At 39.7% G+C, this 13858-nt stretch overlaps 1 protein-coding gene across 4 annotated transcripts in view; it reads left to right on the forward strand.

The window, feature by feature from the left end:
- Positions 1 to 12456: 12456 nt before the first annotated feature.
- The window catches only part of sim1b (SIM bHLH transcription factor 1b), a 27952-nt gene continuing 26550 nt past the window's right edge, over positions 12457 to 13858 (forward strand). For all 4 annotated transcript variants that reach the window (XM_067427203.1, XM_067427204.1, XM_067427205.1 and 1 more), the window contains exon 1: positions 12457 to 12811. In XM_067427203.1, the coding sequence (XP_067283304.1) occupies positions 12637 to 12811 (175 nt within the window). In that variant the 5' untranslated portion in view covers positions 12457 to 12636. The remainder of the gene's footprint in view (positions 12812 to 13858) is intronic.

Raw genomic sequence — 13858 nt, forward strand, 5'->3', positions numbered from 1 at the left:
AGAACACAAATGAAGATATTTTAGTGTAAAGCTGAGAATGGCTTCAGATAGGCCTCCATTGGCATTCAGTCCATTCCCACTCACAAGACCCATAAAGGCCCTAAACACATCGACACACAGCCCATCTCACTACAGCGGCTGGACAGTTATGTTACTAAGCGACGAGAATAGTTATTGTGCGCAAAAAATCAAAATAACGCCTTTATCCGCCAAGTTATTGTCTTCTGTATCGGTCTCGGACGCTCCTCCTCTTCTGCACAGCAAAAAATGTTTTTCCTACTCAGTATTTTTGTCTTGTTTCTAGTCCAAATATGGACAATTTCAGTAACACATTAGTATGGGGAACACATATTCACTATTAAAGGAACACCCACTAACAGTTGAGGTTTACCGTTTTTGAATCCATTCAGCCGATCTCTGTATCTGGCGGTAGCACTTTTAGCATAGCTTAGCATACATCATTGAATCGGATTAGACCATTAGCATCGCGCTCAAAAGACTTTTACTATATTTTTCCTATTTAAAACTTGACTCTTCTGTAGTTACATCATGTACTAAGACCAACTGAAAATGAAAAACACACATTTTTTTTAGGCCGATATAGCTAAGTACTATTTTCTGCGTAATATCACTGCGCCGCTGCACCCATAGCATAGCAGTAAAGTTCCCACACAGGAATGAGAGAATAGTCTATAATCCATCTAAAAATCTAAACTTTTAAGTTTCTGTTGGTCTTAGTACACGATGTAACTACACAATAGTAATGTTTTAAATGGGAAAAATATTATCTTTGAAAAAATAAAGTCTTTGGTCATTTTTGAGCGCGATGCTAATGGTCTAATCCGATTCAATGATGTATGCTAAGCTATGCTAAAAGTGCTATCGCCAGATACAGAGATTGGCTGAATGGATTCAAAAACGGTCAAACTCAACTGTTTAACTCTAAGGGACTTGGAAAATGAGCCTATTTTCAAAAAAAGTGGAGTGTTCCTTTAACTACGACTTTTGCCTCAATAAACTCCTGATTTACTGCTTATTAATAGTTAGTAAGGTCGTTTTTGTAGTGTTTAAGTTTAGGTATTGGGTCGGATTAAGGGATGTAGAATAAGCTCATGAAGAATAAGGCATTAATATGAGCTTTATCAGTGCTAATAAACAGACTATATCCTAGTAATATGCATGCGGAGTTAATACTTAATAACTGAACCTTAAAGGTCCCGTTCTTCGCGTGTTTTCGAAGCTTTGATTATGCTTACAGTGTGCAATATAACATGAGTTCATGTTTTGCGTGTAAAAACACAGTATTTCTCACACAGTTGTCTTATCTGTACAGCGCTGTTTCCTCTGTCCTAAAAGCGGCCTGATGATTTCCTCGTTCTATGAAGTCCCTCCTTCAGAAACACGTAACGAGTTCTGATTGGTCCAGTGCTTCCCGTGTTGTGATTGGACAGCAGCTTAGCCCACTTTGCCCGTAAAGGTCCCGCCTCGCGGGAGAGCAACGAGACCACGCCCCCTATTTTGCGTGTTCTTGTGGGCGGAGCTTTAGTCAACAAACGGCTCTAGTGACGTCATCACAGCAGGAAGTGCTATAGCACCTCAGTCATCCCAAACCGCTAAAGAACCAAGATTTGGAACGAATTTGAATGAAATCCAAACACAAGCTGATCTCAAGACCTCCGGGACCCGGATGCGCTTTAAAGGAACACTCCAGCGTTTTCAGCAATAGGGATATTCATCTTCTCTCCTACATTTAGATATGTGGGCAAATGCATTTTTGTCTCAGTGCATGCGTTGTTTTAAATTAGCAGGGTCGCCGCTAGCTTAGCTTAGCATAATGAATGGAATCCTATGTTGCCAGCTAGCATGTCCCGAGTAAAAGTGATCCAAAAAAAACTAAAACTTTTGACTTGGGACTATACTATGGGGAAAAACGTTGCTCCATGAATTATTTTTTTGTGCTAGAGTTTTTTAGAACATTATTAAAGGCCAGATAACTTTGCTCTATTAATGTTGATGTTTGTTCATAACGTTGAGAGAACATTGACAGAACGTTTCCTGTTCCCTGGGATCATCTTTATCAGAAGAAACTGCTCGTCTCTCTCACACACACACACACACACACACACACACACACACACACACACACACACACACACACACACACACACACACACACACACACACACACTCTGTTAATGAGTCTCCTGTATGCGGACAGCTCTCTCTGCTTCACCAATCATCTGGGGCTCGAACAGGAAATGGCCGTGTGCTGTGACTTCCTGCGGCGCATGACCTCCTGTTTAAAGTGTGTGTCCTGATAAACGCGCTCAGGATGATTTCAATTCACACTCTGAGACTCACTAATGGATGAGACACAGGAAAGCCAGCGTGACCTGCTGTATTCACCTGATTCACACACACACACACACACACACACACACACACACACACACACACACACACACACACACACACACACACACACACACACACGTTGGTCTATGTGGTTTACAGGGACTCTCCATAGGTGTAATGGTTTTTATACTGTATAAACCGTATTTACTATCCCCTTACACTGCCCCTAAACCTACCCATCACACACACACACACACACACACACACACACACACACACACACACACACACACACACACACACACACACTGCCCCTAAACCTACCCATCACAGGAAACATTCTGCATTTTTACTTTCTCAAAAAATCATCATTTAGTGTTTTTAAGGCCATTTGAATTATGAGGACATTTGATATGTCCTCATAAACCACATTTATAGTGTAATACCAGTGTAATACCCATGTAGTTATACAAATTTGTGTCCTCATAAACCACATAAACAGGCTCACACACACACACACACACACAAACTCACACACACACTCACTCACACACTCACACAAACAAACACACACTCACACACACTCTCACTTGCATACACTCTCACACACATTCACTCACACAAACACACTCACACAAACACACACATTCACACACACACAAACACACACTCACTGCACACACTCTCCCATGCACACCCTCTCACACACATACACTCACACAAGCACAATCACTCACACACACACACACACACACACACACACACACACACACACACACACACACACACACACACACACACACACTCTCTCTCTCTCTCTCTCTCTCTCTCTCTCTCACACACACACACACACACACATACAAACCAACAAACACACTCTCACACAAACACACACACTCTCACACAAACACACACACAAACACACACTCTATCATAAAACACGCATACATTCACTCTATCTCACACATACTCACTCACTCACACACAGTCTCAAACACATGCACACCTATACAAACTCTCTTACACACACACACACACCCTTACACTCTCACACAATTACTCACAGTCTCACACACATGCACACTTACAAAGTCTCTCACACAAACATAAACACTCACACAAATCTCACACACACACAAACACACAATCACACTCTCTCTCTCTCTCTCACACACACACACACACACACACACACACACATACACACACTTATATTGTAATTTACTTTTTAAGTCTTTTTCTTTTTTAAACAAGTCATATATTTAAAAAACTATTTTTCCAGAGATGCAAACGAATGTCATCGCGTGTAATCTGGCCACATGATGCACTAAAAACAAGAATAAAACTGACTGACCGCATGAACGCTGGACCAGTGGAAAAACCCCCCCGAAACTCCGCCCACATCCTCCAAACATCCAATCACACGCTGCCAAAGCCGTGACTGACAGCTCCTCCAGAATCTGAAATGAACAAATCCGAAACCACAGAGTTTATAAACGCATAAACAGCTGCGAATGCAACTCAAATAACACAACACACAACCTCTCTGAACCCCTCAACACTGAGCGTTAAAGAACACTCACACACACACACACACACACACATCACGGTGTCTAGACACACTGACACCAGATACACCTGCAGAACGAACACAAACCGCGATCAAAACCTCTGCGTTTAATCGACACGACCACAATAATGAGCCATGAAGAGAAGCCGACACGATAAAGAAGCTTCACTGAGAAAAACGCTTCTCTTACTCAGTATTTTTGTCTTGTTTCTAGTCTAAATATCTTAAAATAAAGTCAAACAGAATTAAGATTATTTTCCTCACCCCATTGGCAGATTATTTATCTTATTTTAAGCAAAAAACTCTATTCATTTTGAGTTATTTTTTCCAAAACAAGAGAATAACTTTTGCTTGTCTAGTAAATTCTTCTTGTTTTAAGAATGTTTAGATGTTTGGACGAGAAACAAGACAAAAATACTAAGTAAGAAGAGTGTTTTTCTCAGTGTGTCCTGCACTCGACGTGTATATCTCCAGTCAGATCTTCATATCCGTCACTCTTTCCTTCTGGCCGTGTTTTTGACTTTCCTAGATCAGCCTTGATGTTGAATCTCAGTTTAAGCGGCTCAGGCTCTCGTTTCAGCCTCAAAGCCTCACGGCGAAACGGGACACTGCTTATTTTTGAACATCTCTCTCTCTCTCTCTCTCTCTCTCTCTCTCTCTCTCTCTCTCTCTCTCTCTCTCTCTCTCTCTCACACACACACACACACACACACACACTCACATGTATGTATGTACAGTCTTGTTCAAAATAATAGCAGTACAATGTGACTAACCAGAATAATCAAGGTTTTTCGTATATTTTTTATTGCTATGTGGCAAACAAGTTACCAGTAGGTTCAGTAGATTCTCAGAAAACAAACAAGACCCAGCATTCATGATATGCACGCTCTTAAGGCTGTGCAATTGGGCAATTAGTTGAAAGGGGTGTGTTCAAAAAAATAGCAGTGTCTACCTTTGACTGTACAAACTCAAAACTATTTTGTACAAACATTTTTTTTTCTGGGATTTAGCAATCCTGTGAATCACTAAACTAATATTTAGTTGTATGACCACAGTTTTTTAAAACTGCTTGACATCTGTGTGGCATGGAGTCAACCAACTTGTGGCACCTCTCAGCTGTTATTCCACTCCATGATTCTTTAACAACATCCCACAATTCATTCACATTTCTTGGTTTTGCTTCAGAAACAGCATTTTTGATATCACCCCACAAGTTCTCAATTGGATTAAGGTCTGGAGATTGGGCTGGCCACTCCATAACATTAATTTTGTTGGTTTGGAACCAAGACTTTGCCCGTTTACTAGTGTGTTTTGGGTCATTGTCTTGTTGAAACAACCGTTTCAAGGGCATGTCCTCTTCAGCATAGGGCAACATGACCTCTTCAAGTATTTTAACATATGCAAACTGATCCATGATCCCTGGTATGCGATAAATAGGCCCAACACCATAGTAGGAGAAACATGCCCATATCATGATGCTTGCACCTCCATGCTTCACTGTCTTCACTGTGTACTGTGGCTTGAATTCAGAGTTTGGGGGTCGTCTCACAAACTGCCTGTGGCCCTTGGACCCAAAAAGAACAATTTTACTCTCATCAGTCCACAAAATGTTCCTCCATTTCTCTTTAGGCCAGTTGATGTGTTCTTTGGCAAATTGTAACCTCTTCTGCACATGCCTTTTTTTTAACAGAGGGACTTTGCGGGGGATTCTTGAAAATAGATTAGCTTCACACAGACGTCTTCTAACTGTCACAGTACTTACAGGTAACTCCAGACTGTCTTTGATCATCCTGGAGGTGATCATTGGCTGAGCCTTTGCCATTCTGGTTATTCTTCTATCCATTTTGATGGTTGTCTTCCGTTTTCTTCCACGTCTCTCTGGTTTTGCTCTCCATTTTAAGGCATTGGAGATCATTTTAGCTGAACAGCCTATCATTTTTTGCACCTCTTTATAGGTTTTCCCCTCTCTAATCAACTTTTTAATCAAAGTACGCTGTTCTTCTGAACAATGTCTTGAACGACCCATTTTCCTCAGCTTTCAAATGCATGTTCAACAAGTGTTGGCTTCATCCTTAAATAGGGGCCACCTGATTCACACCTGTTTCTTCACAAAATTGATGACCTCAGTGATTGAATGCCACACTGCTATTTTTCTGAACACACCCCTTTCAACTAATTGCCCAATTGCACAGCCTTAAGAGCGTGCATATCATGAATGCTGGGTCTCATTTGTTTTCTGAGAATCTACTGAACCTACTGGTAACTTGTTTGCCACGTAGCGATAAAAATATATACGAAAAACCTTGATTATTCTGGTTAGTCACATTGTACTGCTATTATTTTGAACAATACTGTATGTACACTCACCTAAAGGATTATTAGGAACACACTAATACTGTGTTTGACCCCCTTTCGCCTTCAGAACTGCCGTAATTCTCCGTGGCATTGATCATCAAGCTGCTGAAAGCATTCTTTAGAAATGTTGGCCCATATTGATAGGAGAGCATCTTGCAGTTGATGGAGATTTGTGGGATGCACATCCAGGGCACGAAGCTCCCGTTCCACCACATCCCAAAGATGCTCTATTGGGTTAAGATCTGGGGACTGTGGCGGCCATTTTAGTACAGTCAACTCATAGGCATGATCAAGAAACCAATTTGAAATGATTGGAGCTTTGTAGCCATCAGAGGATGGGGACATGGTGGTCATAAAGGGATGGACATGGTCAGAAACAATGCTCAGGTAGGCCGTGGCATTTAAACGATGCCCAATTGGCACTAAGGGGCCTAAAGTGTGCCAAGAAAACATCCCCCACACCATTACACCACCACCACCAGCCTGCACAGTGGGAACAAGGCATGATGGATCCATGTTCTCATTCTGTTTACGCCAAATTCTGACTCTACCATCTGAATGTCTCAACAGAAATCGAGACTCATCAGACCAGGCAACATTTCTCCAGTCTTCAACTGTCCAATTTTGGTGAGCTTGTGCAGATTGTCGCCTCTTTTTCCTATTTGTAGTGGAGATGAGTGGTCCCCGGTGGGGTCTTCTGCTGTTGTAGCCCATCCGCCTCAAGGTTGTGTGTGTTGTGGCTTCACAAATGCTTTGCTCCATACCTCGGTTTTAACGAGTGGTTATTTCAGTCAAAGTTGCTCTTCTATCAGCTTGAATCAGTCGGCCCATTCTCCTCTGACCTCGAGCATCAACAAGGCATTTTCTCCCACAGGACTGCTGCATACTGGATGCTCTTCCCTTTTCACACCATTCTTTGTAAACCCTAGAAATGGTTGTGTGTGAAAATCCCAGTAACTGAGCAGATTGTGAAATACTCAGACCGGCCCGTCTGGCACCAACAACCATGCCACGCTCAAAACGGCTTAAATCACCTTTCTTTCCCATTCTGACATTCAGTCTGGAGTTCAGGAGATTGTCTTGACCAGGACCACACCCCTAAATGCACTGAAGCAACTGCTATGTGATTGGCTGATTAGATAATTGCATTAATGAGAAATTGAACAGGTGTTCCTAATAATCCTTTAGGCGAGTGTATATATATATATAAATATTTATGAATGAATGTGTGTGTGTGTGTGTGTGTGTGTGTGTGTGTGTGTGTGTGTGTGTGTGTGTGTGTGTGTGTGTGTGTGTGTGTGTGTGTGTGTGAGATGGGTAGGTTTAGGGGCAGTATAAGGGGATAGAAAATATAGTTTGTACAGTATAAAAACCATTACGCCTATGGAATGTCCCCATATGTTACAAAAATAAACGGGTGTATGTGTGTGTGTGTGTGTGTGTGTGTGTGTGTGTGTGTGTGTGTGTGTGTGTGTGTGTAACCTAAAATTTAGGTCATAAACACAAACTTTTATGTTAGATGTAATCGATTTAAAAAAAGCAACATTTATAAGGATTGTAAACTCTCTGTAAATGCTCAGAAAACATGCATCTGTGTGTATATAATATATAACTGGCCAATCCTGAGATCAGACCTCGAGCCAACCTGTGACAACTAGCCCCGGTACCACAGTGCAGCACATTCCCCAGCCGTCCAAAATCTGACATTACGAAGATGTGTGAAGTTCACTCTTACACACTGCACCAAAAGAGGCAGAAATGCTCCAGAATGGATCACATGCGCCTGAAAATGAAAAGCCTCGCATGTTTCCATATTAACCGCGGCGCGTTCTGGGGGGTGCGCGCTCTCGCCCACCGCACGCGGCCTGCTAATGACACGAGCGTATGCGCGACCGCGCTCCCATCAAACACACACAGATTAATGTGATGATTAATATGATCGACAGATTATGAGCTGTTTCCACATCTTCAGAATCGCTCTCGTCAAACACGCGCGCGGTGTGTGCAAAACATCCGGATAAGACTCACAATTACCACACATTATTAGTCTGTTCTTAAAAGCTAAATAAGATATAGAATGAAAACACAATTAATGCACAATAAAAATACTAATTATAATTAGAAATCGGAGTGAAATAAACTTTTGTCACTATAAATAAATGACAGTGCGTTTAATAGTATTTTTGTCTTGTTTCTAGTCAAAATATCAAACAATTCTTACATTAAGAAACATTTACTAGACAAGTAGAAATTATGGTCTTGTTTTGGGGAAAAATAACTCAAAATGAAGAGAGTTTTTACTTAAAATAAGATAAATAATCTGCCAATGGGGTGAGAAAAATAATCTTAATTCAAACAGAAAACAAGATTATTTTTCTCACCCCTTGGCAGATTATTTATCTTATTTTAAGCAAAAACTCTCTTCATTTTGAGTTATTTTTCCCCAGAACAAGACAATTACTTTTGCTTGTCTAGTAAATACTTCTTGTTTTAAGAATTGTTTGAAGTTTAGACTAGAAACAAGACAAAAATACTGAGTAAGAAGAGCATTTTTTTGCGGTGCATATGCATTATTATACACAAATAGTAGTGTGATGTGTGTTTTACTCGTATAAATGCAGTATAGCTCTAGTTATCAGATGCATGTGTTTGTCAGGTTACTGTCCAAAAATATCCCGCTCATTTGAGAAGGATTCTGTCATGCACGACCGCGGGAAAAAAACCGGAAAGAAAGGCCTGATGGAGAGAGAGAGAGAGAGAGAGAGAGAGAGAGAGAGAGAGAGAGAGAGAGAGAGAGAGAGAGAGAGAGAGAGAGAGAGAGAGAGAGAGAGAGAGAGAGAGAGAGCTGATAAACAGTTCCTGTGAGGTTAAAGTGTGTCAGCGCGAGCGTGCTCTGGAGCTGCTGCGCGTGATTTTCTCCCTCTCTCACACACACACACACACACACACACACACACGCTCTCTCTCCAGTCTGTGCTGTCCACACTATAATCCCCCTTTTAAGAAAGCCTCTCTTCTTCTCCTCAGTTTTCTCTATTCCCCCATTTGTGATGAATTCTGACCTCTGTTCTTATATCAGTGTGTGTTCTGCGTTCGTCTGGAAAATGCATAATTTCACAATTACAATTGGGATTATTTTTCAGAGCTTGACATTAAGCTTAAAAAAAATGTCCTGAGTAAAAAATTTGGTTGTCTGGAATTTTTTTGCTGTTGTAAATATGATTTATTCTGAAGCAATATTCTCACCAGTGTTCAATCAGCTTTGGCATATTTTAAATCTGCATATCTGTGATATTTTTACCTTTTATAAAGGGCATTTACATTTACATTTACATTTATGCATTTAGCAGACGCTTTTATCCAAAGCGACTTACAACTCAGGAGAACAGGAAGCGATCCGTCAAGAAGAGGTAACGAAACACAAAAAGTGCCCTAAATACTAAGATTTGTACACTGCTCAGAGTAGCAAAGACCAGAAAAGGAAAGAAGAAAGGAGAAATAGAGGGGGAATTTTTTTTTTTTTTTTTTTTTTTTTTTTTTTTCCCTAATCTTTCCCCCTAATCTTATTAAATATAGGCTATGCTTCAGCTTTCATATTATACTCTTGAAAAAATACAACTGGATTAAATAATGTTATGAGATTTGTATTTTTGAATAAACAAATAATGTTGGAAAGAATGTTTAAACATGAAACTACCAGTAGGTGAGTCTTAATGAGTGAATCATTGAGTCGATTCATCCAAACGATTCATTCAAACGCTGACTGTCTTAATGAGTGAGTCATTGAGTCGATTTGTTCAAACCCTGACCGTCTTAATAAGTGAGTCATTGAGTTGATTCATCCAAACGATTCATTCAAACGCTGACCGTCTTATTGAGTGAGTCATTGAGTCGATTTGTTCAAACGCTGACCGTCTTATTGAGTAAGTCATTGAGTCGATTTGTTCAAACGCTGAACGTCTTAATAAGTGAGTCATTGAGTCAATTTGTTCAAACGCTAAGTCTTAATGAGTGAGTCATTGAGTCGATTCATCCAAACGATTCATTCAAACGCTGACCGTCTTAATGAGTGAGTCATTGAGTTGATTCATTCAAACGCTGACCGTCCTAATGAGTGAGTCATTGAGTTGATTCATTCAAACGCTGACCGTCCTAATGAGTAAGTCATTGAGTCGATTTGTTCAAACACTGAACGTCTTAATAAGTGAGTCATTGAGTCAATTTGTTCAAACGCTAAGTCTTAATGAGTGAGTCATTGAGTCGATTCATCCAAACGATTCATTCAAACGCTGACCGTCTTAATGAGTGAGTCATTGAGTTGATTCATTCAAACGCTGACCGTCCTAATGAGTGAGTCATTGAGTTGATTCATTCAAACGCTGACCGTCCTAATGAGTGAGTCATTGAGTTGATTCGTTTGAAGCTGACCGTCTTAATGAGTGAGTCATTGAGTTGATTCGTTCGAAGCTGACCGTCTTAATGAGTGAGTCATTGAGTCGATTTGTTCAAACAATCAACAAACAGTCAATAGCAATACCACATTTTGGGTTACACTTTTTTTAAGGTGTCATTCACTGAAAAAAAAAAAAAAAGATTTCTACTGCTTCTTCAAATTGCTTTATTAAAATGAGCTAAAGCAACACAATTACTATACATTTTGCCCTCACCTAATTTGATTGAGTTCAATTCACTTAAATATAAGTCATATTGAAGTGAACTTAATCCGCAGATCACATGAATGATTTGTGTTGCTTTAACTGAAACTGGGCGGGGCTTGTTAGTTCCCAGCCTGCTTTGCATATGGCTAAATCAAGAGTGTAAAAGTGTTATTTTATGTATTTTTGTGCAATATGAGAAAGGGGGAGACTTGATTGTGTTTAATAATGTTTAAAATTAATTTATGCTGGAATTATTAGAAGAATTAAAATGATTATGGTTACCGAGAAGAGGCTTTGGATTAATGCAATTTATGTCCTAACGGTTTTGTTTATGCTAATATGTGCCATATAGCTAAGTTTGACACCTAGCTGGTTCAGTTTTATAATTTGATTAAATAGTAACATATGTAACATAAATATGTAGCATTAAAATATATGAAAATGAAGATGATGAATCATGTCAGGGAATGAAATTCACTTTTAATTGGGTTACTTAAAGTTACTTAAAGATCAATTCCATGATGTTGAAGTTACATGAACAAATTATGTTTGTTTAACTTCATTTATTCATGTGGGACTGAACACAATTAAATCATGTTAATCCAACACACTTTTCTCCAGTGTTGTTAGTGTGATAGTACTGAGTAATATTAATTAACTATAGGATTAGGGTTGCGTGTAATTATGCATAATTTACTCTTATTAATATAGTAAGTACATGTGGACGCTGTGTTGGCATGTGTATAATTGAGATGTAATTCTAATCTAGATATAGATTGCATTACATTTTAAAATTGAGTGAATTAACAATTTATAAGCATTAAATATAGGCTACAAATGAAATATCCAAAGGTCTATGATAATAAAACCTATGTATTTATTTATTGGTTTAAGGCTTTAACTTGAGCTTCGGCAGACGCAAATAACATTAATTTGTAGAGTTCTTAAATTTGTCTACTCACACACACACACACACACACACACACACACACACACACACACACACACACACACACACACACACACACTCACGCGGCGCAACGAATGAGCACGTGGGCGCGCTTCACACACAGACACACACACGCACGCGCGCGCCCGCGGTACCTGATGATGTGCTCATGTGTGAACAATCACCGGACGAGATTCCAGTCAATATAATATAATATAATATAATATAATATAATATAATATAATATAATATAATATAATATAATAGATGGGCGTTCTGCGAATGTGGTGGAAATATTGATCCCAAACAAAGGCTGGTGAGTACACGCTAATATTATTAATGTTTATTAATAATTTTACTAATAATAATAGTTATTAATAATATTAGCTATTAATAGTTTTACTAATAATAAAAAATAGGCGATATCATTTTTAGTGATCATAATAAAAATGCTAAACTAGAACATATCAATGTTAGTTTTGGTTTAATAACATCTTTAACTGTGTAATTGTGATAAATTAGTGAATTACGCGGAAGCGGAGGGATAAAGTTGTGCTGGTGCCTGAGGCCTGCGCGGGTCAGATGCGCGTCCACGCGTTTCTCTCACACACCTGTCCGGTGAGCTCCGCGTCTCTCTCTCTCTCTCTCTCTCTCTCTCTCTCTCTCTCTCTCTCTCTCTCTCTCTCTCTCTCTCTCTCTCTCTGGATGTATTGAGACTTTGACTGGATTTTAACTCAATCAACGGCACGATGAAGGAGAAGTCTAAGACGGCGGCGAGGACGCGCAGAGAGAAGGAGAACAGCGAGTTTTACGAGCTCGCCAAAATGTTGCCGCTTCCGTCCGCGATCACGTCTCAGCTGGACAAAGCGTCCATCATCCGCCTGACCAGCAGCTACCTGAAGATGCGCCTGGTGTTCCCGCAAGGTCAGATCAACACACACACACACACACACACACACACACACACACACACACACATACACGTTTGTTTTTGTGACATATGGGGACATTCCATAGGCGTAATGAATTTTATACTGTACAAACCGTATTTTCTATCCCCTTACACTACCCCTAAACCTACCCATCACACACACACACACACACACACACACTGCCCCTAAACCTACCCATCACAGGACACATTCTGCATTTTGACTTTCTCATAAAAACTCCTCCTGTGTGATTTATAAGCCTTTTGTAAAGTGGGGCCATGGGTAATGTCCTCATATTTCACCCTCTCCTGTAATACCTGTGTCATACCCATGGCATTATACACACTTGTGTCCTGATATTTCACAAAAACATGCCCACACACACACACACACACACACACAGTCATTACAGCCGCGCGCCAAACACTGAGGTGTTTCAAAAAAATCTAACATTTGGGTCAAATATGGACGAACCCAATTTATGGGTTACATTTGTTCCAATTTTTGGGGTGTTGAAAAAAGTGTGTAGAGAGTATTTTCCAAATAAAATCATCCGTGTTGAAGCAAAATTATTCCTCTTTTCGCTCTAAAATATTCTGGGCTGTCCAATTTTGGGTCAAATATAGAAGAGCACAATCGTTGGGTTAAAAAGTGAATTAAAAGACAGCTGTGTTTGACCGTATTTAACCCAACAACCCAGCTTTTTGTTTAGTGTGCAAAGAGAAACCGTTCCGCTTCAACAACGAGTATGAGTTTATCTCAGTGTGAAGCATTGTATTGAACTGTACTCTTATATATGATGGGTTGTTTCAACCGCCAACTGTATTTGACCCAATATTGGGTAGAAAGTGTGGCATCACTGCGACTAAACACCAGTTTGGAACCTTTATTTTTAATAATAATAATAATAATAATAATAATAATAATAATAATAATAATAAGCAACCATTTTAGGCCGATGCACAAGCGATATTTTCTCAAGTTCCTCATTATGATGCTGGGTCAAATATGGACGAACCCACTGTTCGGTTAAACGTGT

Source organism: Pseudorasbora parva, chromosome 20 (assembly GCF_024679245.1).
Source record: "Pseudorasbora parva isolate DD20220531a chromosome 20, ASM2467924v1, whole genome shotgun sequence".
NCBI lineage: Eukaryota > Metazoa > Chordata > Actinopteri > Cypriniformes > Gobionidae > Pseudorasbora > Pseudorasbora parva.